Here is a 27,287-nt window from a genome sequence, read left to right on the forward strand (position 1 = left end):
AAACAGTAGTAAATAGAGATGTAAACAATCGAACATGTGGCAAGAGTGTGGGTCATCTGGTTTAGAATCTTTTTCATTGCCATTTCCCCATAAATTTTCCTGCTTTCCACTTCTTTAATCTCCTTTATTATTCTGGGGTATATTGTTTATCAGCTGGAAATTCAGCCTCTTGACCCTCTTCCCGATTAAATGCTTTCTGATGATGCCTAGTAGTGTTTCTGTGACAGGGCATAGCAGGGAAGGCCTGTGTGTAGATGTAAGAAGCATGAAGTCTTCTAAACCAAATGGTGAATGTTGCAGGTTCATAGGCAACCACAGTTGTTTCCTCACATTTCCTTCCCCAGATTTTCTGCACACAGGTCACATTCATATTTAATCCTGGGGCTCATCTCATCCCCTGGCCAGTTCCCTTGTGGTTGTCAGCTTCCGAATGTGCTCCCACCTCAGATAGCCCACCTTAGCGGATAATGTTAGCGGCAGGATTGAGTGACCACATGCTGTTTCCTCCACTTTGTGGAACAGGAAACTGTCCTCCACTCCATCTAAAAATACCTTCATTGAGACAGGATTTATTATATTTCTCTTTGTAGATCCATAATTTAAATCATCTATATTTTGTGGCTTTCTTAAAATGTGCCAGTCTTATCTGTTCCGGAGGTACCGACGTCTGATTTTTTTTTTTTTTAAACTTAACTTTTTACTGCTATATTTATTTTCATTCTTGCTGCTTTTTAGAAAAAGCCTATAGGTTAGTATCCCATTTTTACCAGCAAATCAGGAGTGTGTGTCATAAATCGGCATTAGAAAAGAGGCAATAACAATTCAGTTAGCTATGCTAAAGGGCACTGAATTTCCATTTGGGTAAAGGATGACTGCACCGCCAGGAAGTGTGCAGGAGATGAGAAAGATCCAAATCACAAAACACTTTTAGATTTTGAAGTTGCAAAGAAAAAGTTTGATTTATGTGTCTTTTAACCAGTGGGTTTGCCTTATCATTATCAAAGTATTTGTAGCTTATATCATCTAATTCTCAAAACTTTGTAAGGAAAGGAAAGCAGTCAGGCATTATTTTCCCCCATGTAATTCACAAAATACAGAGGATCTATAAGTTGAATTGATTTGCCCAAGATCACTTGGCCAGTAAATGTTAAGGACCAGATCTTTTAAACACCCAGTCTGGTCCTTTTTCTACCGTATTATGTTATTTTGATTACTACTGTCAGCTCCGAGACCCCCGTGTTACTAATGGGTAAAATGAGGCCCAGGACAAGTCATCTGAGGTCAAAGAAAGCAGTGCCAGTTTGGGGATTAGGAGCACCTGACTTGTCCACTAAGTCCTCGGCCTCAGTGCTGGACCGTAGCCCATGTTTAATGCTATGACACCCCTCATCTAAACCATCAGTAGGAGGTCAAGAGGTGAGATGCTTCACAGGATCTACCAGGTTTCTGATAAGCAGCCTGCGTCTTCTGTTGCCTGCCAGGGAAATTACAGCTGTACTACTCATCTCCGGACAATTTTCTTTTTACTTTTACTTTGTCTAGTTTGTTTAGATCTCTCTGTCACTGGCCTTTCTTTCATTTCTTTTACTGCTTATCTGGTTCATTTATCGTAAGTTAAAGAAAAAAAAAAAAAGACCTTTGCCTGGGGCCTGTCACTGTCATCTGTGGGCACAGCTTATGTACACTGCTAACTGGGAATGGTTAAGCATTGTGCCAAAGGGTACCCAGTGCTGCAGACACACTGTATGCTTATAAGTACATATGAGTAGCATCCTAAGATAGGGGCTTTGAAGCCAGGAGGAGCAGCATTTGTGAGGACGTGGGTTAGTGATGGAACAGTAATTCTTAGAAGAGCAGAGTTTTCCTAGAAGGACACATCAGAATTTCCAGTGAGGCGGGTATGTTTATAAAAACATTTTTTATATGTTTCCTATTTATTTATATTGACAGAAACTGCAGAATATAAAAGCCAGTGGCTAGCGTGGCTACCTAGAAAATAGAGTGATTGTGGAAAGCCTGGATGTTAAGGTTTGATAAACACTGCTCCAGCATTCAGTCTAAAATATTTGTCTCCCACTCGTGGAACAAATATTTATCGAGTACCTTCTACGTAGCACATCCTGTTTCTCCACATGCTAAAGATAGAGCGTTAAAGAAGAGAGACAAAATCCCTACGATCATGGCCTGTAAACAGTGGTCTCTTTAAAATAATCTCATAAGCAAATAGCAAAATAATTTCGGTGCTGAGAAGAAAATAAAACAGAACAATGTGAAAGAGAATAAGTGAGGGGTGAGGGAGTCCTGTATCAGTCAGATGGGTCAGTCAAGGAAGACCTGTGGGAGGAGGTGACCTTCGCTCTGAGACATGATTGGCGGAAAGCAGTCAGCTAGACAAGAATCTTGGGGGAAAGCCTCTCGGGAAGCAGCCCTGGATCAGGAACAAGCCCTGTGTGTTTGAAGACCTTAAAGAGAGTCTGTGTGGCAAGAGCAGGAAGAGAGGGTGAGACAAGAGGACGGAGTCTGGATTTTTTCCTAAGTGTCGTGTGAGCCTGTTGGACCATGTTAAGTGGGAGGGTGATGTAATCTGATTTATACTTAAATCCTTTTAGCTGCAAATGTGGATGTGGTTTGTAGATGGGCAAGAATAGGGGCAGAGAGGTTAATTCAGAGGCAGAGTACAGAAACCTAGGTGAAGTAGTGGCAGCATGAGCCAGGGTGATAGCAATAAAACTGGAGTGCTCACATTTGAGGTATTTGAGGTAAATATTTGTTGTAGATTCACTGAAAGTAATTGGTGGTGAATTGGATTGGGAGGAGGCATTGAGAGAAGGAAAGTAATTACGGGCAACTTCTGTGTTTCTGTCCTTTGCAGCTAAAGGGAGACTGGACCCATAAACTGAGATGGAGAGGAGCAGACTCGGTGCAGGGAAGACAGGTCATCAAGTAGCCTGTTTTTATTCAGTTTGAGTTAAGTAGGACATTTTGGGCATTTACATCAAAATAGCAATGATAAGTACTCATTTGAGTTACTTACTGCTTGGTGGTCTCTTCAGACCAATTTATGAACCTAAGGTAAATTTGGCCTCTTTTTCTTTCATCACCTTCTTTCCAAGAATTAAGGAACACTAGTCATATTTGCTTCCTGAGCCCAACACAGGTTCCTGATACCCCTCTGCTGATTCAACACATTGACTGTAGTTTATAAAGCCCCCTGATGAATGTGACTTATGTGTTTGAAAGTCATGATTGTATCTGCTGTTCACAGGAGAATTTTACATTACTCGGCACTCTAATCTCTCAGAAATACATGTTGCTTTCCATCTCTGTGTGGATGACAATGTGAAGTCAGGAAACATCACTGCTCGGGACCCTGCCATTATGGGTCTCCGAAACATACTCAAGGTTTGCTGTACCCATGACATCACAACAATCAGTATTCCTCTCCTGCTCGTGCATGATATGTCAGAGGTAAGCAGGTAGAAAAATACCGTTTTCTGAAAATTAATAATAATCCACTTTACATTTTAAAAGCACTTTTTCTTTTTAACTAAGGAACTTTTGCGTCTCCTATCTGGTTAATAGAATTGAGTGACATGTAATATAAAACAGTGAATAATCCTTAACCATATATGTTCAGAAGAATTCTAGCATTATTCTGTAATAGGTGAACTAGAAAGTCAGACTTATCTTTAGCTTTGGATAAGGCGTGTGTCCCCAGTCCTCCCCCTTCTCCTCTATTTTTGTCTTAAGTAGCTTTAGATTTACCTCCACGTTTGTATTTGGCTTCAGCTAACATGAAAATTAGTTTGCATTCTCTGAGTAGGCATTAATAGGCAGTAGAAAGAGATGTGAGGTGACAGGAAGAGTCTAGCCTCATTTGAACATTTTTTCAAGGATACTCTTAGGATAATACAAGTATTGGCTTCCACAACTAAAATGTGGCATAATCATTCATTCATTTTATGATGTACTGTACTTTATTTTACATTTTTAATTTAAAAAATCTCTTTCCATGACTGCTTTCTCGCCTGCTTTCTTCCCTCACCTACATAAAAACTGGTTAAAGGGGATAAGTTGTAGAAATAATACAGAGACTAAAAATTCAACTTCTGGAGGGACAAAGCAGCCTCAGAACAAACAGGTACAGGCAGGTCCTTCTGGGAGAGCCAGTGGCCAACAGGGTGAAGGAGCTGTATCAGCAGTATGGGACCTGCTTATTTTGAGTGGCATTTTTTTTTATTGGAATATAATTGCTTTACACTCTTGTACCAGTTTTTGAGGTGCACCAAAGTCAATTGGCTGTATTTATACACATATCCCCATATTCCCTCCATCCCTCGACTCCCCCCCCACCCTCCCCATCCCGGCCCTCTAAGGCATCGTCCATTTTGAGTGGCATTTTTTAAAATGCAAAATGGCTAGCTGGCAAATACAGCTTGTGAAAGGAAGGAAGTCTGATCGTTGATTATTAAAAGGTATTTACCAAAACAATAGATGTGTGTAAATACTATATCTTAAAGCGCAGTGTAAAAGATTGATATTGTACTTTTTAGTGACTAAGTCCCAGCTTAGACTCATCATATTATGAGGCCTCATTTTAAATGCGGTGCTCTGTATAAACACACACAAAAAATCCACTGCGTGTAAGACAAGATGATTTTAAAAGATTTTCCACTTGCAATCCATTTGTATTTTTACCAGACACACTATCATTTTGATGAAGAGGATTCAGGCTCCAACGGGTGAAAGCTGCATCACACTTTGTAATTTCTCAGCCTCAGTCGTACCTAATGTGGCATTAGGAGAGAGTGACCAACATGTTCCCCCCCCCGCCCCGTAGCTTTATAAAGCTTTAGTCCCATCAGGAATTTCTAGCCATTGTTACCTTCACTAACTAGTCCGTCTATAAAAGAGTCTTTGAGGAGTAACAAAGAAAGTTTGTGATGAATTCCAGCCCCACGGAAACATCCAAACATTCCTGCAGCTGGCCTCCTGGTTAACCAGTTTATAAAAATGGTTATATGTAGGTGGGAAACAACCTCAAAAACAGTGTTTCCAAAAGTCACTAAGTTCAGATTTACTTCCAGACATCTGATACTACTAGCAGGCCCTCTCCCACAATGTCACAAAAGTTACATGTTTTAAATTGGGACAGCCAGCTGCAGAACATTAAGCCTGTTCCCAGAGTGTCCATTTTAATTCATGAAAGTATATTGAGCCACGATCCTCCCATCGGTCGTATTTGAACATCCATTCAGGTCAAGAAGTTTATCCTACAAACTCAGATGACACTGCACAGGATATAGACGCGGTATCTGTCTTAGCTTTCATGCAACGATCCTCAGAGCATTTCGGCCCTTGTTTTCTTCCTGTACCAAACAGACTGGCCAGATTCTCAGTTACCACACGGCAGTGTGTGCAAGGTAATGATGGCAGTGTCGGAAACAGTCCATGTCCCAGGGCCGATAAAAACAGCTGTAGAAGTGAATTGCAGTTTAAAAAAAGAAAAGGAAAGGAAAAAATAGTCTATTGGCAAGAAGGAAGACATCCTGCTCCTGCCGGTTTCATCTCTGTAAATCTTTGCAATCCGAAGACACTGTCGTCCTGGAGTGAGTCTAACCTGATAGACGGGGAATGAACCCGCAGGTCATGAACCCCAAGTCCCTGACCTTGCCTTTTGTTTGTGCTGTTAACTTGTTGAGTCATTTGGGACTTAAGGGTTTTAGCTGTTGCGGTTGTTGTGGTTGACACAGATGTTGTTCTTTGTTTTTAACCTTTTGTTAGCATATAATACACATAAAGAAAAGCGCACATAAACATACAGCTCACATTTTCACCAACTGAACACCAGCATCGCCAGCGCCCAGATGATGAAACAGAACGTCACCAGCCAGCACCCAGAGGCTGGCCCGTGCTGCCTCCCTGTTGCTTCACCCGCGTTCCCGCCACAAGGGTAACCACTGTTTTCACTTTGAAAAGCGCAGAGTGGTTAGGTGTGTCTTTATAACTTACATCAGTGGGACCCTGTCGTACATACTCCTGTATCTGCGGCCTTTCACCCAGTATCATGTGTGTGAAATTTGTCCGTATTATTGTTCATTCTCATTGTTGTAGATTGTTTCATTGCATGACTGGACCACAGTTATTTAGTCCTTCTACTGTTTGTGGACCTTTAGGTAGTTTCCAGGTTTTGGTTATTCTGACGAATGCTGTTGTGAACATTCTAGCACACATGTTCTGGCATTTCTGTTGGGCACGCACTTAGGGGTGGAATTGGTAGACATCAGGCCAAGTGCGTGTTTAGCTTCGGTAGGTGCAGTCAAATAGTTTCCCAAAGTGACTGTTAAATGTGAAAAGTGAGGAAGCCAGACTGCTGTTTCTCACCTTCTGATGATGGTTATGAAACTGATTAACACAAGCATTTCAGGAACCTCCGAGGCACATACTTGAGATAATGGATCGTCTGGCAGTTTCCCTCAGGGGTGCATAAACCCAGGAAATAATTCTCATATCTACCACCTAAGACACACAGTGAAGACCTAAAAGTATATGCCAGTTAATCACCTCTGCCATTCAGCCTTACCCTAATCAGAAGATTCAGGTTGGGTTGTCCAAGTATGGCTACTAACTTTAGGTAAAAGGTATTGTCTAAAATTATAATCAGAATTGTCATCCTTATTTCAGTGTCACAGGTTTAGAATCTACTGTGTGTGTGCAGTGCCCAATTATCATCTAAAGTGTAGCCATAGTGCCCAGTTTCCTGTCTCATTTCCAGAGTGTGAAGTGTTTCACGTGATCTGTTCAGCTTCTTCAGTGGACTTCTGTCAGGTGGTCTCACAGGTGTGATGCTAAGATTTAGTCGCTTGGTTGTTACTTAGAACTCGTGATCAAAAGCGTTTGGTGCTTACTAGACCCACCGCATTGTAGACCCCACCCCCTGTATAACATATATTAAGGCTTACTTCCAGAAGAGAGCTCCTTATGGGACTACAGGCCACATCCCACGATGTCACCTAGTTGTAAGTCATGTCTTCTCGTGACCTCGTTGACTTCTAAAGCTTGGGGTTTACTTTGTCCGAGTCCTCAAAGCCATCCTTTTTAGGTGCTGGTTTCAATCAGAGAACAAATGACAGGGGTGCTTGGGATGGAGTCGCTGTGTGGGCAGATGGGGAATTTAAAAACCGCCTGGGTGTGTTTGTGCAGGTGCCTGCGACTCTCTAGTTCCTTCTCCGACCCACCTGCTGCCGAGTAGCACTGAGTGAAAGTACACAGAATGCGAGGGTTCATATCATCTGAAAATTAAATTGTCACTTTGAAGATATCCGGGGATCCTGCCAGGAATTGGTATTTTGGTGTGTTCTCTCTTTAGCACCGATGAAACTTTGCATTCATTCACATCATTCTGAAGAGTGTGAAGTTACTAATTTGGCTCATAGATATTTGCTCTAGACCACACTATTAACCACACATACCGAAAGCAAGAAAGCAAGCTATCGAGGGATTAAAGGGGATGATCTTTGGAGAAGTGGGGCAGTGAAGGGACTTGATTACTTTTTTTCCATCTACTTTTGGTCAAACCACTAGAACCATCCCTGTTCTAACTTGTGCTTCGGTCTCTCATCATTTCCATCATGATCCTGACTTGAACACACTGGGACCATGTGTATTCTGTGTGTCGGTGTTGAAGGCTGGCCCTTCAGAAGCTCTGTGCTCACACTGCACATCGGTTGTCCTCATGTGAGTAGTACTTAGCCTTGACCTTAGCCTGAGATAATTCAAAGGCTAATCGTAGATGTCAATAAATTACAGATTATAAGACAAGCTACTGACAGATGATGCTTTTTTATATGTAAAAACAAGTGCTTTATTATAATAGTATGACTCTAATTCCTTGATTCTGATTATTTCCATGGTATTTCAAAAAAAATGGTACGTTTTAGAGTAGCATTTTAAGCTGATGCAAATACTCAGTTATACTTTAGCATTTATTCCCACATATAATCCTTTAATAAAATGTTTAATGCAAGTGAAGAGTAAGTAAATAAAACACCACTAATGAAAACCAGCAGAAATAACCAAACCTAAAGACAGATACATATAGACTTCCAAGGTCCTGTAATTGTGAGACCCAGACCATAAAATAGTTGATTACTGTGTTTAAAGACCTTGAAGACAAGCTTAAAATGTCTTCAAGTAAGAAGATGCTGTGAAAAATGACCTAGCAGCTACAAAACTGAGTTTTTAGTTACTGAAAGAAATTTAGAAGACATAAATACATAGATGTACTGTGTTCATTGGTTGGAAGACTCAGTATTGTTATCAGTCCTCAAACTGATCTATAGGTTTAAATCCCAATGAAAATCCTCATAAGGTAATTTTGGAGATATTGACAAGCTAATTCTAAAATTTATATGAAATACACAGGACCTAAAACAGACAAAACAGTTTTGAAAAAGAACAAAGTTGGGAAACTTACATCAGTTGATTTCAAGGCTTACAAGTTTAGCAAAAGCTGCAGTAACCAGTACAATGTGACATTGGCAAAAGAATAGACTGTGGATCAAAGGAGCAGAATAAAGAATCCAGAAATAAATCTCTGCATATATGGTCCTTTGATATACAGCACAGATGCCAAGGTAGGTCAGTGGGAGAAAGGGTGGTGTTTCCACCCAGCGGTGTTGAAAAAATTGGGTATTTATATAGGAAAAAGTAACCTTGAGCCTTACCTCACAATCATACATAAAAATTAACTTTCATTGGCTCATGGACCTGAGGCAAGAGAGCTAATAATACTACAAAACCTCTAGAGGAAAACTTGAAAGAAAATCTTGGTATCAGATTAAGCAGAGATTTGTTAAGACACACAAAAAACATAAACCATAAAAGGAAAACTTAATAAATTGTACTTCATTAAAATTTAAAACCTTTTCTCATCAAAAAATAGTTAAGAAAATGAAAATATGCAAGTCTCCGACTGTCATATGACCTTAAGTGGTTCACTGTACCTTTCTCAGTGTCTTTTTTAGTTTATAAAGATTGTTTTTTGTGAGATACAAATTATGTATATTATAAAGTTCCATGTAAATGTAAAACGTTTTTATTGTAGTTTTCAGAGCTGTCAGCATTTCCTCTTAGCTGTAGGTAGATATTTTTAGTTTCCTTGCTGCCTCTGTACATTTTTTTAAACTAGGCAGAAATAAGCCAGAAGACAAGAACTTGTCATTTCATGCGTGTGTGTACTCCCGTAAGACGCCGTGGTTCTTCCTGAACTTGGATGCTAAGAAGTATTATAAACATAATTTAAACATCAGAAAATTCTACTAGTCATTTTTGTAAGCTTCCAGAGTCTTAGAAAAGAGGAGTCTACTTTTTAGCCCTTTCGGCAACTAGACCCCTTTTATTTATCAGTCTTCAAACAAAGTATCTTGAACACAAAAAGTAGTTTCTTCTCAAAGCCTAATTCTGGCTACAGAGAAAGTCACTTTCTTTTTAAATTTCCATGGGTAGTAAACAGTTCACTCAGCCTATACGTTTGAGCATCTGTGTGCTCAGTGTTGCAGGAGGCATCATCCTAAAGGTAATAAAGGTGAATAGAGAGCGGTTCCTGCCCTTAGGGAGCACACACCGTAGTGTAGGAACGAAGACATAGATCCCATCTCCCTGCCTATTCCTCTACCACCACCACCCCCCCCCCAAAAAAAAGACAGTAAAATGTGATCATGGAGATAAAACAAAAACAAAGTATTTGGGAGTTCAGAGACAGAGACACCATTTATAGCTGGGGAACTGGGAAATACTTCGTGAAGGAGCTGGCGGTTAGGGAGGGAAGAGCAGGTTTCAACAGATGGGAAGAATGGGGAGGGCGTTCTAGGCAGAAGAAGGGCTTGAGGAAAATGGGAGGAGGGTGAGAGGCATTGCAGAGCATGTTCAGGCAAAGGCGCACAGGCAGCTTGAGTGAAACCAACTTTTCTTAATTTAAAAGTCATGGAAGCTGAGATAGTTTGGGACCTAAGGTAAGCACTCTTAAATACTGAAGAACGTCTTAGGTATTATTCATAAGACAATAGGAAGCAATTGCAAGTTACTATACAGGAGTGTAATGTGATCAGAAGGGTATTGTACTTCAGATAAATTAGCCAAAATCAGTTCGAAGGGGAAGTCCTGGGGTCCAGGAAGCTAGATGGCAAGCAATAGCTATAACTAGGCCTGAGATCACAGACACCCTCAGAGATGGGTGAAGGCCTCAGTGACACTCAGCCCCAGAGAGGGGCGGGCACGTTTCAGGAAAAATAATGCTGGGAAGGCCAGTTAGAACAAGACTGAGAAAAGGTTTGGTAGTAAAACCCACAATATAAGGTAAATATCCATGAGTTCATACTGATATGAACAGATGATTGAATAAGTTAATACGGGAAAAGAAACAAACCCCCCATGCAGAAGAATTCCAAGTAATTTTTGTAGATACTCCTCAAGGAGGAGAGCACAGAATTTCCATCTCTTAAGTGTGGGCTGCTCACAGTGAGTGAATTCTTCCCAAAGAGGACAGAGTGGAAGGTCAGGGCTGGAAACCTTAAAAACAGCTCCCCAGCCACATCACCAGTCATAAATCACATTGGTAGTATCTGCCCTTGATATGGTGTGATGAAAATGACGCTTCACCTCTGTAGTCTTCCTGCCAGAATCCATAGCTCCAGTCTAATCACGATGAAAACATCAAATTCCAGTAGGGGGCATCCTACAAAATACCTGACCAGCCCTCCTCAAAATTGTCTGGGTCGTCAGAAACAAAGGAAATCTGAGAAACTCAGGGCAAGAGAAGCCTAAGGTGACATAATGACTCAATAGAGTGAAGTGTCCTGGATGTGGTCCTCGAACAGAAAACGTCATCAGGTAAAAACCAGGGAAATCTGCATGCACTATGGATTTGAGTTAATAATAATGTATCAATAGTAGTTCAGGTTTTTTTCTGGTTTTTAAGTAATTTGTTTATTGTACTATATTTGCAAGGAAATAGTGCACCCAGTAGAAAGAATAAAAATGTGTTTGGGGTTTTATTTTTTAACTGACAGCAAATAGAAATCCTTTAGTGAGATCATGGCCATTTGACAGGTATGATTAAGTTCAGTAAAGCTGCATGGGGTACTTGGAAGATCAGATTCTAGCTGCTTCTTTCTAACTGCTTCTGATTCATCTGGCTCCTTAAATGATAAGGGAGAAAAAGCCCTTATTTGGTGGGGAAACATTTCCGAAGTGAACTTTTAGGTTCTTTCTTAATAATTTTCTTCTCATGTCAATTGTTTAGAATGTTTTTGTGTCTGTGTTTTGGTTATTTCACCTCAATGTCGTCATCTGAATGCCTGTAATTTCACAATTGTGATTTTTTTTTGAAATTGGGTGGCTTCCCTTTTTTTAAATACATTTATTTATTTATTATTATTATTTTTTAATTTATTTATTGGCTGAGTTGGGTCTTTGTTGCTGTGCACGGGCTTTCGCTGGTTGCAGCAACCAGGGCTACTCTTTGTTGCAGTGCGTGGGCTTCTCATTGCAGTGGCTTCTTTTGTTGTGGAGCACGGGCTCTAGGTGTGCAGCCTTCAGTAGTTGCAGCACATGGGCTCAATAGTTGTGGCTCTCAGCTCTAGCGTGCAGGCTCAGTAGTTGTGGTGCATGGGCTTAATTGCTCTGCAGCATGTGGAATCTTCCCAGACCAGGGCTTGAACCCGTGTCCCCTGCATTGGCAGGCGGATTCTTAACCGCTGTACCACCAGGGAAGTCCCTAGTTGTGATTTCATAGTGCAGAAAAGAATTCAGTTGTTGTAGTCTGCTGTTGCTTTAAATGTGCATATCACTGAAAACCCAAAATGGATTAAAATTGCTAAAGGATTTTCCTGCCAGTTTTTGATGTAGTCTGTTCTCTTTATTCTTTTTTTTTTAATTTTATTGAAGTATAGTTGATTTACAGTGTTGTGTTTAATTACTGTTGTACAACAGAGTTACGTGGTTATACATATATTTACATTTTTTATATGCTTTTCTATTATGGTATATCACAAGATACTGAATATAGTTCCCTGCTATGCAGTAGGACCTGTTCATCCATCTTGTATATAATAGTTTGCATCTGCTGATCCCAAACTCCCACTCCTTCACTCCCCAACCTCCTCCCCCTTGGCAACCACAAGTCTGTTCTCTACGTCTGTGAGCCTGTTTTTTGTTTTGTAGGTAAGTTCATTTGTGTCATATGTTCTCTTTATTTTTGATAGGTGTGTGGACAGCCTCACTTCTAGTGCCATACTAATGTAAGACGTTAACAGGGGAAACTGAGTGTGGGAGTGTATGGCAGTTCTCTGTACCATTTTTTAAAAATTGTATTTATTTTTGGCTGCATTGGGTCTTTGTTGCTGTGCATGGGTTTTCTCTAGTTGCGGCAGGCGGAGGGGGGCCTACTCTTCCTTGCGGTGTGCAGGCTTCTCATTGTGATGGCTGCTCTTGTTGCAGAGCACAGGCTCCAGGCATGGGCTCTAGGCACTTGGGCTTCAGTAGTTGCGGCACGTGGGCTCAGTAGTTGCGGCACATGGGCTTAGTTGCTCCGCGGCATGTAGGATCTTCCTGGATCAAGGATCGAACCCGTGTCCCCTACATTGGCAGGCGGATTCTTTTTTTTCTTTTTTAGCTCTTTATTGGAGTATACTTGCTTTACACTGTTGTGCCAGTTTCTGCTGTACAACAAAGTGAATCAGCTGTATTTATACATATATCCCCATATCTCCTCCCTCCTGTGACTCCTTCCCACCCTTCCTTTTCCACCCCTCTAAGTCATCCCCAATCATCCAGTTGATTTCCCTGTATTACGCAGCAGCTTCCCACTAGCTATCTGTTTTACATTTGGTAGTGTATATATGTCAATACTACTCTCTCACTTTGTCCCAGCTTCCCCTTCACCTCCCCCTACCCCCCGTGTCCTCAAGTCCATTCTCTACATCTGCATCTTTACTCTTGCCCTGTCACTGGGTTGATCAGTACCATTTTTTAAAATTCCATATGTATGAGTTAGCATACGGTATTTGTTTTTCTCTTTCTGGCTTACTTCGCTCTGTATGACAGACTCTAGGTCCATCCACCTCACTACAAATAACTCAGTTTCATTCCTTCTTATGGCTGAGTAATATTCCATTGTGTATATGTGCCACATCTTTTTTATCCACTCATCTGTTGATGGGCATTTAGGTTGCTTCCATGTCCTGGCTATTGTAAGTAGTGCTGCAGTGAACATTGTTGGCAGGCAGATTCCTAACCACTCTGCCACCAGGGAAGTTTCTCTGTGCCATTTTCATAATTTTTCTGTCAACCTAAAACTGTTCCAGAAAATAAAGCCTAATTTTTAAAAGCCATCAGGGTGATACTGTTTTGGATCTATGAAATCAGTAAATATGTTAATAACGTTTTAAATAATATGTAAGTGTCCAAATGCTGGTGAACTGTATAATGAAGTTGGAAGATGCACACATTGCTAATGGCTCATCTAAATTGATATTACCTTTTAGGGAAGGACTTGAATTTTATTTCACTAATGTATAGAAATAAGTAACCCAAGAAATTATTCAAAAAACAAGATACACATAGATGTATACACACACATCACGTGCATAAATGTGTCCATTGTTATTAACAGAAAGCAGAAATTAATTATAAGGGGCTGTTTAAGTACATTATGATACATTAACTCAATAAAACAGCAGTTTTTATTTGTTATTATTTTTTAAACAGAGGGTTGTTGTTTGTTTGTTTTAATTTATTTTTTTGGCCACACTGTGCGGCATACAGGATGCAGGATCTTACTTCCCCAGCCAGGGATCACCCTCTGTAATGGGAGCACAGAGTCTTAACCAGTGGACCGCCAGGAAAGTCCCAACAGCAGTTTTTAAATTGTGTTCTGAAGATACCCCCAGGATCCTAGCCCCTTCTGGGGATCAGCAAGATGAAAATTGTTTTCATGGTAATACTAAGACACTCTGTGCCTTTCCCGCTCTCTTTCTTGCGGGAGTGTCACTGAGTTCTTCCCAGGGTTGTGTGATCACTCAGCAGACCGACGCAAGGCAGATGTGAGAGTCCAGAGGTCTTCCATGGAGCCAGGCATTAATGAGATTTGTAGATGTGTAAAGCATTGCCGCTCTTCTCACTCCAGTTTGTTGTTTTGGAAAGTATAGTAACTTTCCTTAAAAAAAAAAAAGTTATGTTAACATTTGGATTTATCATTTTTAAATGAAATTAATATTTTTATATTTTTCTCAGTTTTAATTTCTAATGCAATAAATATCAAGAGATATAATCCATACAAACAAAAGCTCAGTGGACTCCTCAGTGATTTTTAAGGGTGTGAAAAATCCTGAGACCCAAAGAGATTAAGGGTCACCATAATGAATTAATAACATATCTTATTGTTACAAAGACCTGCAACATGGGAAAGTAATTCAATAATAGTGAAAAGAAGTAGAATTTAAAATGGCACAGTCCCTGATCATGACCATGGAAAAGTATAAATGTGTGGGTTAGAGGCTGATACTGGCACTCATGTGCTCACTTGTTCAAAGGTCAGAAAGGAACATGGGAAAAAGAACTCATTTGGTTTGTTAGGTGGCTGGGATAGGGTGTTTGATTATTTCTATTACTTTTGTAATAACATGTTATACAATGAAAACACTTTAATGCATTGCTTATTCAAATATTGTACAATTTAATAGAATTATTCATGCTAACATATTGAGAGAAGTAGGTGGAGTTCCTCTGTCAGTTATATTTGTCTTTAGAGTTAATTATGTAGAAAATTTTAAGGATATGCTCATTTTTTAAATTATATTTACTAGGCCAATTCAATTAGTTGCATTCCACAAGTATAGTCTAACAGCTGGAACAAGTTACATGCCTAAAAACCAGAGGAAATCTAGCTGAAATTAGCTAATGGTTGCCTGAAAGTGGGTGGTCAACATGACAGATAAATTAAGATCTGACCATATATATTTGTTTTTCTTTTTTACAAAGTTCAGTTAAAAACATATGATTTATTTCGTTTCTGTTTTTAGGAAATGACCATACCATGGTGCTTAAGGAGAGCAGAACTTGTGTTTAAGTGTGTCAAAGGTAAACACAACCTTATATTTAACAGCAACGACCTGTATTTCTTCCTCGAGAATACTGAAAGTAGAGCAAGCTGGAGAAAGAATGTGGAAATTACCCCTGTCATCTGATGCCTCAGTTAAATGGTTTAACAAGCAGATATTTCATAACAGCTTTTTTATCTACCTTTTTCCAGTCACAAAATAAAATCTCCAGCCATCTTTTTTTGGGGGGGGCGGGGGGGCGGGGGTGGAGATTGGTGGGGGTGCCATGTCACACGGCCTGCAGGATCTCAGGTCCCTGACCAGGGGTTGAACCTGGGCCACAGCAGTGAAAGCCTGGAATCCTAACCACGAGGCCACCAGGGAACTCCCTGCAGCCCTCTTGAAATTCAAGGATATTTGGACATTGATAGAGCTTACTCTCTGTTACCTTTTATTTTCTTAAAAAGAAAATAGAACCCCATGTTTAATTAATCTTTAATAACCTGTTTTGGCTTCATTGTGTGGAGGCAAAATAGGACTTGAGAAGTGATCATTACAACTGTTTTACAGAACTATGCGAAACTTCTCCGGTCAAGAGAAATAGGGATTGCAGAAGTTTATCTGGCCTTCAGGTTTAATTAGCTTTTTCTACAGGCAAGTAGCTGCCTAAAAAGTCAAGACGTAGCCCCACGATGAAAATTCAGTTTATTTTTAGTAAAGGACTGGTAGGTTTGAAGACCAGAACTCATAATTCAGCAAATTATTCTGTTTTAGGTTTCATGATGGAAATGGCTTCATGGGATGGAGGAATTTCTAGGACAGTGCAGTTTCTGGTGCCACAGGTGTGTTATCCGGATAGCCCGCATCCTAGTTCAGTCTCTGTTGTAATATTCCTCACAGACACAGCTAGGCATATGGCCCTAAACGCAATCTAACATAACACGGTGCTGGCAGCTTTCTGTGTGTCAAGGGGAGGAGTGTTTGGATGCCATCAAGGCACTTAGTTTACTGTCAAGGATGTCAGCATCTACCACTCGGGCACTTTGATTTAACCTCAAAGCCAAACTGGACTCATCTTTCCTTTTTATTCCCCCCACATTTATGTTATATAGATTCTGAACAGCTCTTAAAGACAGACATGAGCAGAGAATGATTCTGTGTTCTATGTAGAATTTAGCAAAATCGGTGGTACTTCTATCACTGAATACACTAGTATTATCTAGGGGTTTTTCTGGTAATAAGACATTATTTGACATAAACAGTGTAGGTTCTCAGAGACTGGGGCCAGAAATATACACCCCTGCCCGCAGCCGTGCAGTTAAATCAGCTCTGAAAGATAATGTTCACATATTACACTCCATGTCTAGAACTACTACCATTACTTCTATATTTTAAAATACTTAAACATTTTTTTAAATCAGTGATAATTTAACAAGTGTAAACTTTTTTCTTACCTCTTACAGAGTATTTCTGAAGAAATGTTTTACCAACTTAGTAACATGCTTCCCCAGATCTTCCGAGTGTCATCAACACTCACCCTGACATCCAAGCACTAAACCCCCATAGACTGACATCTGGCAGAGGAGGATGGGTAAACGCTCCAGGAACTTGAGCTGTGCTGGGAATCTGTCAAGCAGAAGATGCCCAGAAGGAGGACTGGCCCCCCCAAGCCAAAAAGCAAATCATGATGCACGTCTGTTAAACATTCCAGAAATCCATGTGCTGTACAGACTAGTGATCAGCCTCTTACTTATACATTTATTCTTAAAGTCTCCCTATGAAAAGAAAAAGAAAAAGTCTTTTTTTTCCTATCGTTATGTCCTATCTGTGAATATTAGTGAGTTAAAACTTCCTATATGTCACACACGGACACTAGATACAGGAGATTATTTACTACAATTTCATGGAGATATTTGACTTTTCCAAAAGATTTGAATCATACTGGGCAAAAGACCTAATTAACATACAAGTAAAACCTTCCCTCTACCTTATTTTCCAATTAAATTTAAAAAATTAAAAAGCAGTGAAATATACATTGCAAGTATGGATTTCTTGTGATAATCTTTTTATAAAAACACAAATATATGAGACAGATGTGACTATTCTTTTAAATTCCCTGTTTCAAAAACTTGCATTTAAGGTACTCTTTGTAAGGTTTTATAAGTTAAAAGTCAAAAAAAGACTTTGGATTCTTTTACCCCTGTCCATCTTCCCTTCCTGACCTCGACCTTGTCTGTTAATAACGTTTCATGGACTGGGAAGTAGTGTGCTTACTTGCGGGCCTGGTGGAAGTTGGTCTAAAGCAGCACCTGGCAGTGTTTTAGTGACACTGAGTCAACATGGTGACGATCAGACAGTGAAGAGCATCTTTATTTCTCCGTCCCGCTTCCTGCAGTCTCAGCTTCCTTTATCATTTGACTTCCTGCTTTAGTTTACTGGTAACTGTGTCCCCATTTCTTTCTCTGTTGTTTTGTCACCTTTTCCATTGTCTTTCCTTGTGGAACTGCTTTCTCAGATGCTCCCTTTCCCTTACCTATCCCATCTAGAACACGTGTGCTGTGAGTAGTGACTACAGTGAACAAAGGTGTTTACAAAAGCAGTAGTTTCATCAAATCCAGGTTGTATGCATGTAGTATCTGGCCAGCAGACTGAAGTGGAGGACCTCTGATATCATCATAAGATGGTCTGACTTAATTCCAAGAAACAAAAAGCACTCTATTAGTATGCCAAATTTAATAACTTTATACAAACTCTTTTGGCACAGAAAATGCTTTCTCATAACATAGAATGTGTCTTGATTTTCTACTCAAGGAAATGACTGTCCAGTAACAACCCTAAGGAGAACATCCACTCTGGACTGGGTCTGTTACTCACTAACACTTTCGAAATCCTTTTCCAAAGAGCCTGGCCTTTTTCCTGATCCCACTAGGAAGAAGGTAGGTGTTCTGCTCTTGGAGTGAAAAATTATCTTCCAAGCACGAATGCAGTCATTGTGACTGATTCTCATGCAAAGCAGCATAGACAGAAAACTGGGGTGTGCTAGACCAGGGTCAGAGACTGTTGGGGTTCGTACTATGACAGGTCGAGTGGGAGGTGGATATGGTTGGATCAGAAGGCATTCAATTTATGCCTATTCAATAAATAGGATTTGGGATTAGCAGATACAAACTACTATATATAAAATAGATAACAAGGTCTTCCTATAGTACAGGGAACTATATTTAATATCTTGTAATAAACTATAATGGAAAAGAATCTGAAAAAGTATATATATATATATATATATATATCTGAGTCACTTTGCTGTGTATCAGAAACAGCATTGTAAATCAATGATACTTAAGTAAAACAAAATTTAAAAATAAAAAACATTTTAATAGATAAATAAAAGGCATTCAAAAAGAGAATGTTTTCACAGAATTCCTGTAAGTAACCTTAGAGCCCACAGCTTGAAGAGTGCAGCCGGGGGTCAGGTTGCAGGGGGAAGGGTTCATTCACAGAAGCTGGATGAGAGCTGCTCCCCAGCCCTTCCTTTGTCACCTGAAGGCTGTTTTATTAGGTATAAAGTGGTGGCTTTCACCACCAGGGCAATTTAAAGGTACCATTTGGCCTATGAAATCAAAATAAATGTATTAGATATCTATTTTTCACATGGTGCTGTATTGTGAAATATACAGAAGTAGTAAGATTAGAAAAAAGCTATGATGTTTCATACCATTTTTATGAAGACACACCAAACACTAAGCTGATAACAAATACATAATTTAAAATACTAAATGGTAAAGATTTTAGTGAAGCAGTAAATGAGGAAGTCTGTCGTTTTGTATTTGGACTGAGAAGGATGAGATTGAGTATTTCCCAGGTATTCTAGAAGGCTTCTTGGATGGGAATGGTTTCAGACTCCCTGAATGATGTGAAGAAGACAGCTGAGAACAGAAGAAGACAGCTGAGAACGGAAGGGTCATCCTTGGTGTCAGGTCCAGGTGGGAGCAGGAGAGAATGAAGGGAGGCGGTAATACACAGCCAGGAAGGTAAAGAAGCTGATCACAAGGGCCTCTGGGGGATGTTGTGCAGGGCCAGGGCCTCAGCGCAGACACTGGTGAAGACTGTCTCAGCGAGCCTCAGGTTCTCTGTTTGTACAGTTAAGTATTCCTACAACAGACAACAAGGTCCTCAAGGCTTTAAAACCATGCTTTGGAGATGAGGCGGGCACTGAGCCTGAGGTCTCCAGTCCCTACAGCCCTTTCCTTCCCTGCCCCCATTTCTGTTCAAGCACAAAACCCAGCAAGGCTGTAACCTCGCCTCCCCAACGGCAGGGAAGGGAGGCACCAGCTGTTCCGTGGCATGACAATGTGACCGGAATGGAAGAAATGCATGAAAAGGAATTTCAAGGGAAACACAACTTAGGTTGCCGGGGCGCTGGCAGATCTCTTACTGGCACAGTGCGTGCTGTCTGTGTCACTGCAGTTGGATCCTGGCTGATTCTCACAAGAAGAAAAAATGTTTCCACAAGGAAAGATGGATTCACAGAAAAATTCCTGTTCAAGAGACCCTTGGGAGAATTAGCAGAGCTGTGTTGAAAGAACAAATGAAGCTGAAAGAGTGGCTCCTCAGGCCTAGTCTTCTGTTTCTAGGTGGAGAAGTTTGCTTCTGTTGCTTAGTTTTCCCATTTAGGTGGAATTGGACTGCTTTGCTCAAAGGACGGGACAGCAGTGTAAAAATCCTTATCATTGTTTTGAAATAATAAAAAATGATTTACAACACCTATTTACAAAAAGTTCCACGTGTTCAGAACCATTTAGATGGATGGTTTTCTATCCTTGAACCATCAAAGAACCTTTCCATTATCTCCACCATATTTCCCTGGCATGTTCTGAGAACTTTTCCTTAGCAAACAATTTGAGCGAGTTATGTTTTTCATTCATGAAAGACATGTCTGTGGAGCTGAGAGAGAGATGGTATTAGCAAGCCATATATAGTATCATGGCATAGAATTATCACTGTATAATTCTAGGCAGGTTCACAAAATCAAAAACAAAACCTTGCCATTTTATGTTAACCCATGACGTCTCGTCTTAGTGAGATGTATTTTTGGAAATATTTTTTTTCAGTAGATCAGTGACATATTGAAGACAACTTTAGGAACTGCTAATTCCAGAAACCTCAAGTTGGGAATCAGAAACCACAGCCTTAGAAAGAAATATTTCCACGAGAGTGCGTTACAAAGGGAGGGTGGGTAAGGACCACGTGGTGGCAGGTTGACCTAAGTCCTGTTCAATACACGGCAAGTGTTTGCCAAGTTTCCTCTGTACAGGAAGGCACAGAGTTGAGCAAGATCCAGCCTCTAGAAGGCTACACAAAGGCGATGGGCTTGAGGAGCTATTTGATTAAAGTAAGAAGACAGACTATTCTATGACCCGTGATGCTGACAATCTCTAATGACCAGAGAAAAGTCCCAACTAAAGCTCAGGATGGCTGGGCTCCTGAGGTTCCCTGCAGGACTAACACGTGATGTCCTGTCCCATAAACACAGCTAAGTTACATCGATGTACTCCAAGTCCCTATTCCTTTCCTGTTTTCCCAGAGGAAAGCAGAGTTCCTCCTATGTCCAAGTCTAAGGACTGGCTCAGCGTCTAGCTACGATGCAGTGAATCTTCATTCACTGTGGTCTCTACCTTTGCAAATCCCCCTGCTTGATAAAATGTATTTGTAACTCCAAAAGTAATTAAGTATTCACAAAAGCAATAGTCTCATCAACTACAAGTTGCATGGATGTTGTAACCGACCCTCAGGATGAAATGGGGGGCCCCTGGCACCGTCTTGGGCATCATTTGTGCATATGTGCAGAGGAAAACTGAGTCTCTGGACACACACGCTCCCATCTGAGAGGAGCCGGGTGACCCTCCGCCTTCTAGTCTCAGCTCCACCAACATGAACAAGTGTCCTTTTCACGGTCTATTTCCTGCCACATATTTCACATTTTTCTGCTTTTTTTTTTTTTTGGCGATTTTGCTGTTTAAAATGTCCTGCAGGTGTAACGCTGAAGGTCTGTCTAGGGTTCCTAAGTGCAAGGAGGCTGTGATATGCCTTATGGAGAAATACAGGTCTTAGATAAGCTTTGTCCACTTAGGCATCAGTTATGATGCTGCTGGTCATGAGTTCAATGTTAATGAGTCAACAATCTGTACTAAATAAGGAGTCTTTAAACAGAAACACGTGTAGGAAAGGTTATGTATTGATTGGCTGATGAAAATGTTGGATGAGAGGCTTGTAGGAGCCTGTGTTTCCTCCCCGAGTGGTGGTTCAGGATTTGCTAACTCAGGGTACACAGCACCAGAGTCGACTGTGTGCCTGTCTTCTCTCGCAGGCAGCAGGGCATAATGAGCTCTCTGTGGATGCCTTTGGCACGTGGAGAATGAAAACCGGAACACATTACCCAAGAAGCACGTAGATCCTTCCTGGAGATGTCGAGGAATGAAGCAGAAACCGTGCTGTCGCAGGTTTGATGTGACATCTGTGCTAGTGGGTCTCTCCCTCCCTCTGCGTTCTCTTCTGCTTTCTATTCTTCTCTCCTTTTCTTTATAGTGAAGTCCTGGTTCCTTGCTATCAGCTCCTCTGTGCTCAAAACTCTCTACGCAGTGTGACAGTCTGGCGTCAGAGATGGGAACACAGTTAAACAAACCTGATTCAAGGGCTGCCTCTCTGAGTTACTCGCCGTGGCTTGTTCCACCGGGCAGTATTACCTAACCCTCGGAAGCGTGTTTCCTCATCTGTAAGCTAGGAAACAGTAATAATAGTATCTACCTCATTGAGTTGTTGGGAGGATTAAAGAAGAAAGTGCACACGACCTGGCATGTAGTCATTCTATAAATATATGCTGCTATTATCCTTCCTGCCTGCCTCCCCTTCCTTCCTTTCTTCCTTCCTGTCTGACCTTTCTCCTCTTTTCCTTCTTTCCTTTCACTGGATCGTAGGGACACGAAGTCACCTAACACGCCGTGTCCTCAGGCAGCGTGCAGCCCAGTTGAGCTGGGATGAAAACTCAGGGTAACTCGTGGGACCGGCCCCCACACAGGAAGGTACACAGTCAGTGCAGCATACCGTGCACATAGTGGACGTCGAAACAGAAACACGAGCGATGCACTAGGCCTAGAGGGATACTGAGCCCCTTGACAGCAGACAGCTTGGCCCTGCCTATCTCTGGCATGAAGCGCGTGTCCCCAGGAGCTTTTTTCTCTCTCGATGGGCAAGCGCAGATCTCTTGGCAGACACGCAACGTCCCCTGTGCCAACAGTGGCAACAACTTCAGACACAAAGGATGGTGCAGGTTAGAGTGTCAGGAGGAAGTCACAGGGTGGGTGACTAATGCTGTATTTGAGCAGAGCAGGAAGGACGATCACATTTTTATCAGGTGAATCTGGATTTTGGACATAACAACATTATGAAGTAGTTCTGAGATTTAAAGTCTGCTACCCCCGAAGCAGCCATATAGAATTTGCCCCTGTGCTGCTTTCTTCCCTGGTTCATCTCTGAGGATCTCCTGTCCGTGAGCTGATCAGCTGTGTGCTGTCATGCAGATGACTCACTGAGGCCGGAGGATTAAATACTGGCAGGGGCTTCAGTTCCAGGAAGGTTAGGGAAGATGGCCCAGGGATGAGAGGACAGAATGAGAACTCCGAAATCCCTGGTCCACTCGCTCTGCTCTGCGTGTGGGGCCATGGTGAAGTGGGGAGGGGGCGAGAGGGCAAGTTCATTTCTTTGTTCTTTTTTAAAATCACCTTGGCCACCTTGTCTGGTGTAACATATTGGACATTTAATCTTATATGTAAATTTTCTTTTATTGTGAGTTACTTCACACATACAGAGAAGTTAGGGGAATTAGATAACAAATCTTCATTTCTCTACTACCTGTATTTGTGAAATCCTAACATTTTGCTATGTTTGCTTCAGGTCTCTATTTTTTTAAGACAAAAAACAAAGATACAGTTGAACCCTTGTCCCTCTTGCCCCTCTCCCATTCCGTGCTCCTGCCTCATGTCGGCTATTTCTCAGTAACAAGCCACCTGGAAACCTAGTGGCTGAAACAATGAGCACTTATTACTCCCTATGACTCCTTCATCACCTCAGCCATTCTGGTCTCACCTGGGCTCACTCGTGAGTCTTCAGACCCGCTTCAGTAGGTCAGGTAGGCGGCTCTGGTGATCTTGGCTTGTCTCTCTCAGGTGTTTGGAGGTGGCCTGGCTGTAGGCTGGAATAGGCCGACCTCAGCTGGGACACCTGGACTGTCCTTCGCAGGGTCTCATCCTCCAAGAGGCTGGCCCCGACTTGCTCACGTGCAGTTGCAGGTTGGAAAAGACAATAGGATCGTGAAATGCCTTTGAGGTCTAGACCCGCGGTCACCAACCTTTTTGGCACCAGGGACTTGTTTCGTGGAAGATAATTTTTCCACGGACGGCAGGCTGGGGGATGTGGCGGGTGGGAGATGGGGAATGGTTCAGGCAGTAGTGCGAGCAATGGAGGGGGATGGTTCAGGTGGTAATGTGAGTGACGGGGAGTGATGGGGAGTGGCAGATGAAGCTTCGCTCGCTCACGGGCCACTCACCTGCTGTGTGGCCTGGTTCCTAACAGGCCATGGACCGGTAGTGGTCCATGGCCTGGTGGTTGGGGACCCCTGGCCTAGACTCAGAATTGACACACGTCACTTGTACCACATTCTGTTGGTTAAAGCAAGTCACAAAGCCATCGTGTATTCTAGGAGTGAGGTAATAGGCTCCCTGTTTTGATGAGAAGTGCTACTAAAGTCCCATAGCAAAAAGCATGGACCCAGGATGGGGAGAAAAGTTGGGAATATTCCTGCTACCAATGTATCAGTCTCTCTTTCCTCAGCAATAATCGCTATCTTAACTCTGATGTTTTTCATTCTTGTGGGTTTATTTATAGTTTCAGTGCATATCTGTATAGTGTATATCCATATCTATATAGCGTGGCCCTAGAATGTGTCATATTAAGATGAACCGAAGGTGTCCCACTGGAAACCTTAGCTTCTGCATGTCATTCAACAACTTGCTTTTGTTAAAGCCAACATCATGCTTTTGAGATTTAGCTGTATTGTTACAGATAGAGCCACTTCTTTCATTTTAGCTGCTGTAGATTATTTTTGAGTACTCTGAAGTATATGCTCATAGCCCAGTTTGTTTATTTGTTTATTCGCCTCTTGATGGACAGTGAGGTGCTTTGCTACAACAGCCACATCCGTTATATATACATATCATTGTGTGTATGCATTAGTTTCTGCAGGGTGTATCTCTGTGAGTGGAATTGCTGGGTTATAGCGTATTAACAACTTCAAATTTGTTAGTTCCAAATTTAACTCCAAAGTGGTTGTACCAAACTCCCCCTCTATCGACAGTATATGAACACTCCTTTTTCTCCATATCCTCACATAAACTAGGCAAGAACTTACAGAAATTTTAACTTTTGCGCTTCTGGTGAGTAAGAAATAGTATCTTAGTGCCATTTGGTTTTGTATTTCTGTAGTTGCTGGTGATGTGTGTTGGCCATTTTGATTTCCCTTTTCATGAACCGTTTGAATCATTTTTGAGGAAACTCCATGCTGTTTTCCATAGTGACTGCACCAGTTTACATTCGCACCAACAGTGCACATGTGCCCTTTTCTCCACATCCTCATCAAAACTTGTCGTCTCTTGTCTTTTTGATGATAGCCATTCTAACAGGTGTGAGGTGATATCTGTTGTGGTTCTGATTTGCATTTCTTTGATGATTAGTAATGCTGAGCTGCTTTTCATGTCCCTAATTGGTTATTTGTATGTCTCTTTGGAAAAATGTCTGTTCGGTTCCTCTGACAGTGTTTTGAGTTGTTCCTTTGTTTTTGTTACTGAGTTGTATGAACTCCTTATTTATTTTGGATATCAACCCCTTATCAGATACATGATTTGCAAATATTTTCTCCCATTCTGTACATAGGTTGCCTTTTCATTTTTGTCAATGGTTTCCTTTGCTATGCAGAAGCTTTTTAGTTTGGAATAGTCCCTTAATTTATTTTTGCTTTTGTTGCCTTTCCTCTGGTGTCAAATCCAAAAAATCATTGCCAAAACCAATGTCAAGGGGCTTATGCTCTATGTTTTCTTCTAGGAGTTTTATAGTTTCAGGCCTTAACATTCAAGTCTTTAATACATTTTGAGTTGAATTTTATGAGTGGTTTAAGATGAGGGTCCAGTTTTATTCTTCTATGTGTAGCCGTTCAGTTTTCCCAACACCATTTATTGAAGATCCTGTCCTTTTCCCATTGTATATCCTTGGCTCCTTTGTCATATATTAATTGACTGTGTGTGGATCTATTTCTGGTCCCTCTATTCTGTTTCATTATTTTATGCCAAAACTATGCTCTTCTGAGTACTTTAGCTTTATAGTATAGTTTGAAATCAAGAACTCTGATGCCTCGGGCTTTGTTCTTTCTCAAGATTGCTTTTGCTATTCAGAGACTTTTGGGTTCTATACAAGTTTTAAGATTAATTTTTTTCTATTTCTGAGCAAAATGCTATTGGAATTTTAATAGAAACTGAATTGAATCTGTAGATTGCTTTGGGTAGTATGGAATTTTAACAATATTAATTCTTCCAATCCTTGAGCACAGAATATCTTTCCATTTATTTGTATCTTCTTTAGCTTCTTGCATCAGTGCCTTAGAGTTTTCAGTGTAGAGATCCTTCACGTTCTTGGTTAAATTTATTCCAAAGTATTAATTAAATGGGATTGTTTCCTTGATTTCTCTTCCTGATAGTTTGTTGTTAGTGTATAGAAATACAAATGATTTTTGTATATTGATTTTGTATCCTGTACCTTTACCGAATTTGTCTATTAGTTCTAACTTTTTTGGTGGACTCTTTACAGTTGTTTTATCTATAATACTATGTTATCTGCAAATAGAAAAATTTTACTTTTTTTTCTTATTTGGACACCTTATTTTTTTCCTGCCTAATTGCTCTGGCCAGGATTTCCAGTGCTATGTTGAATAAAATGGCAAGAGCAGGCATCCTTGTCCTGTTCCTGGTCTTAGAGGAAGAGCTTTCAGCCTTTCACCATTGAATATAATGTTAGCTGTGGGCTTGACATGTATGGACTTTATTATGTTGAGAGATGTTCCAGTTTGTTGAGAGTTTTTATCATGAATGGTTGTTGGATTTTGTCAAATGCCTTTTTATTTCTTTTGTATCTATTGAGATGAGCATGTGATTTTTATCCTTCATTTTGTTAATACGGTCTATCATGTTGATTGATTTGTGGATGTTGAACCATCTTTTTATCCCTGCAGTAAATCTCCCTTGATCATGGTGTATGATCCTTTTTATATATTGTTGCTTTCAGTTTGCTAATAATTTTTTGAGGATTTTTGCATCTGTGTTCATCAAAATCTGTAATATCCTTTTCTTGTTTGGTATCAGGGTAATGTTGGCCTCATAAGATGAGTTTGGAAGTGTTCGCCTTTCTTCTGTTTTTTTGGAAGACTTTGAGAGGCATTGGTGTTAATTATTTAAATGTTTGGTAGAATTCACCAGTGCAGCCATCTGGCTCTAGACTTTTCTTTGTTGGGAGAATTTTTATTACAGCTTTGATCTCCTGACTAGTAACTGATCTGTTCATGTTTTCTCTGTCTTTATGATTCAGTCAGTAGAGTGAATGTTTCCAGGAATTTACTATTTCTTTTAGGTTGTCTGATTTTTATTTCATATAATTGTTCATAGTAATTTCTTATGATTCTTTGTATTTGTGTGGTATTAGTTGCAATGCAATGTCTCCTCTTTTGTTTCTAATTTTATTTGAGTCCTCTCTCTGATTCTTGATAAGTCTGGCTAAAGGTTTATCTATTTTCTTGTCTTTTTTAAAAAAACAGCTTAGTTTCATTGATCTTTTCTTTTGTATTTTTAGTGTCTATTTCATTTATTTCTACTCTGATCTTTGTTATTTTCTTACTTCTACTAACTTTGGGTTTACATTGTTCTTCTTTTTCTAGTTCCTTGAGATGTAAGTTGCAGTTGTTTATTCAAGCTCTCTCTTGCTCTCTCTTTTTTCTTAATGTATGCATTTAAGACCATTCAATTATCTCAAGTTCTTGGAAATCTCTTCTGTTTATGGAGTCTGCATATTCTCATACATAGTAGATTGTGTACT

The 27,287-nt window shown here is 40.6% G+C and overlaps 1 protein-coding gene across 6 annotated transcripts in view; it reads left to right on the plus strand.

The window, feature by feature from the left end:
• C12H12orf4 (chromosome 12 C12orf4 homolog) overlaps positions 1 to 17,131 on the plus strand; it is a 44,440-nt gene extending 27,309 nt beyond the window's left edge. For 3 of the 6 annotated variants that reach the window (XM_057702681.1, XM_057702685.1, XM_057702682.1), the window contains 4 exons: positions 3,266 to 3,468; positions 15,081 to 15,138; positions 15,873 to 15,940; positions 16,562 to 17,131. In XM_057702681.1, coding sequence (XP_057558664.1) covers positions 3,266 to 3,468; positions 15,081 to 15,138; positions 15,873 to 15,940; positions 16,562 to 16,654 — 422 coding nt within the window. In that variant the 3' untranslated portion in view covers positions 16,655 to 17,131. The other 3 variants (XR_009048441.1, XM_057702684.1, XM_057702683.1) reach the window with 3 other exon arrangements.
• Positions 17,132 to 27,287: the final 10,156 nt, after the last annotated feature.

This window comes from Hippopotamus amphibius, chromosome 12 (assembly GCF_030028045.1).
Source record: "Hippopotamus amphibius kiboko isolate mHipAmp2 chromosome 12, mHipAmp2.hap2, whole genome shotgun sequence".
Classification (NCBI taxonomy): domain Eukaryota; kingdom Metazoa; phylum Chordata; class Mammalia; order Artiodactyla; family Hippopotamidae; genus Hippopotamus; species Hippopotamus amphibius.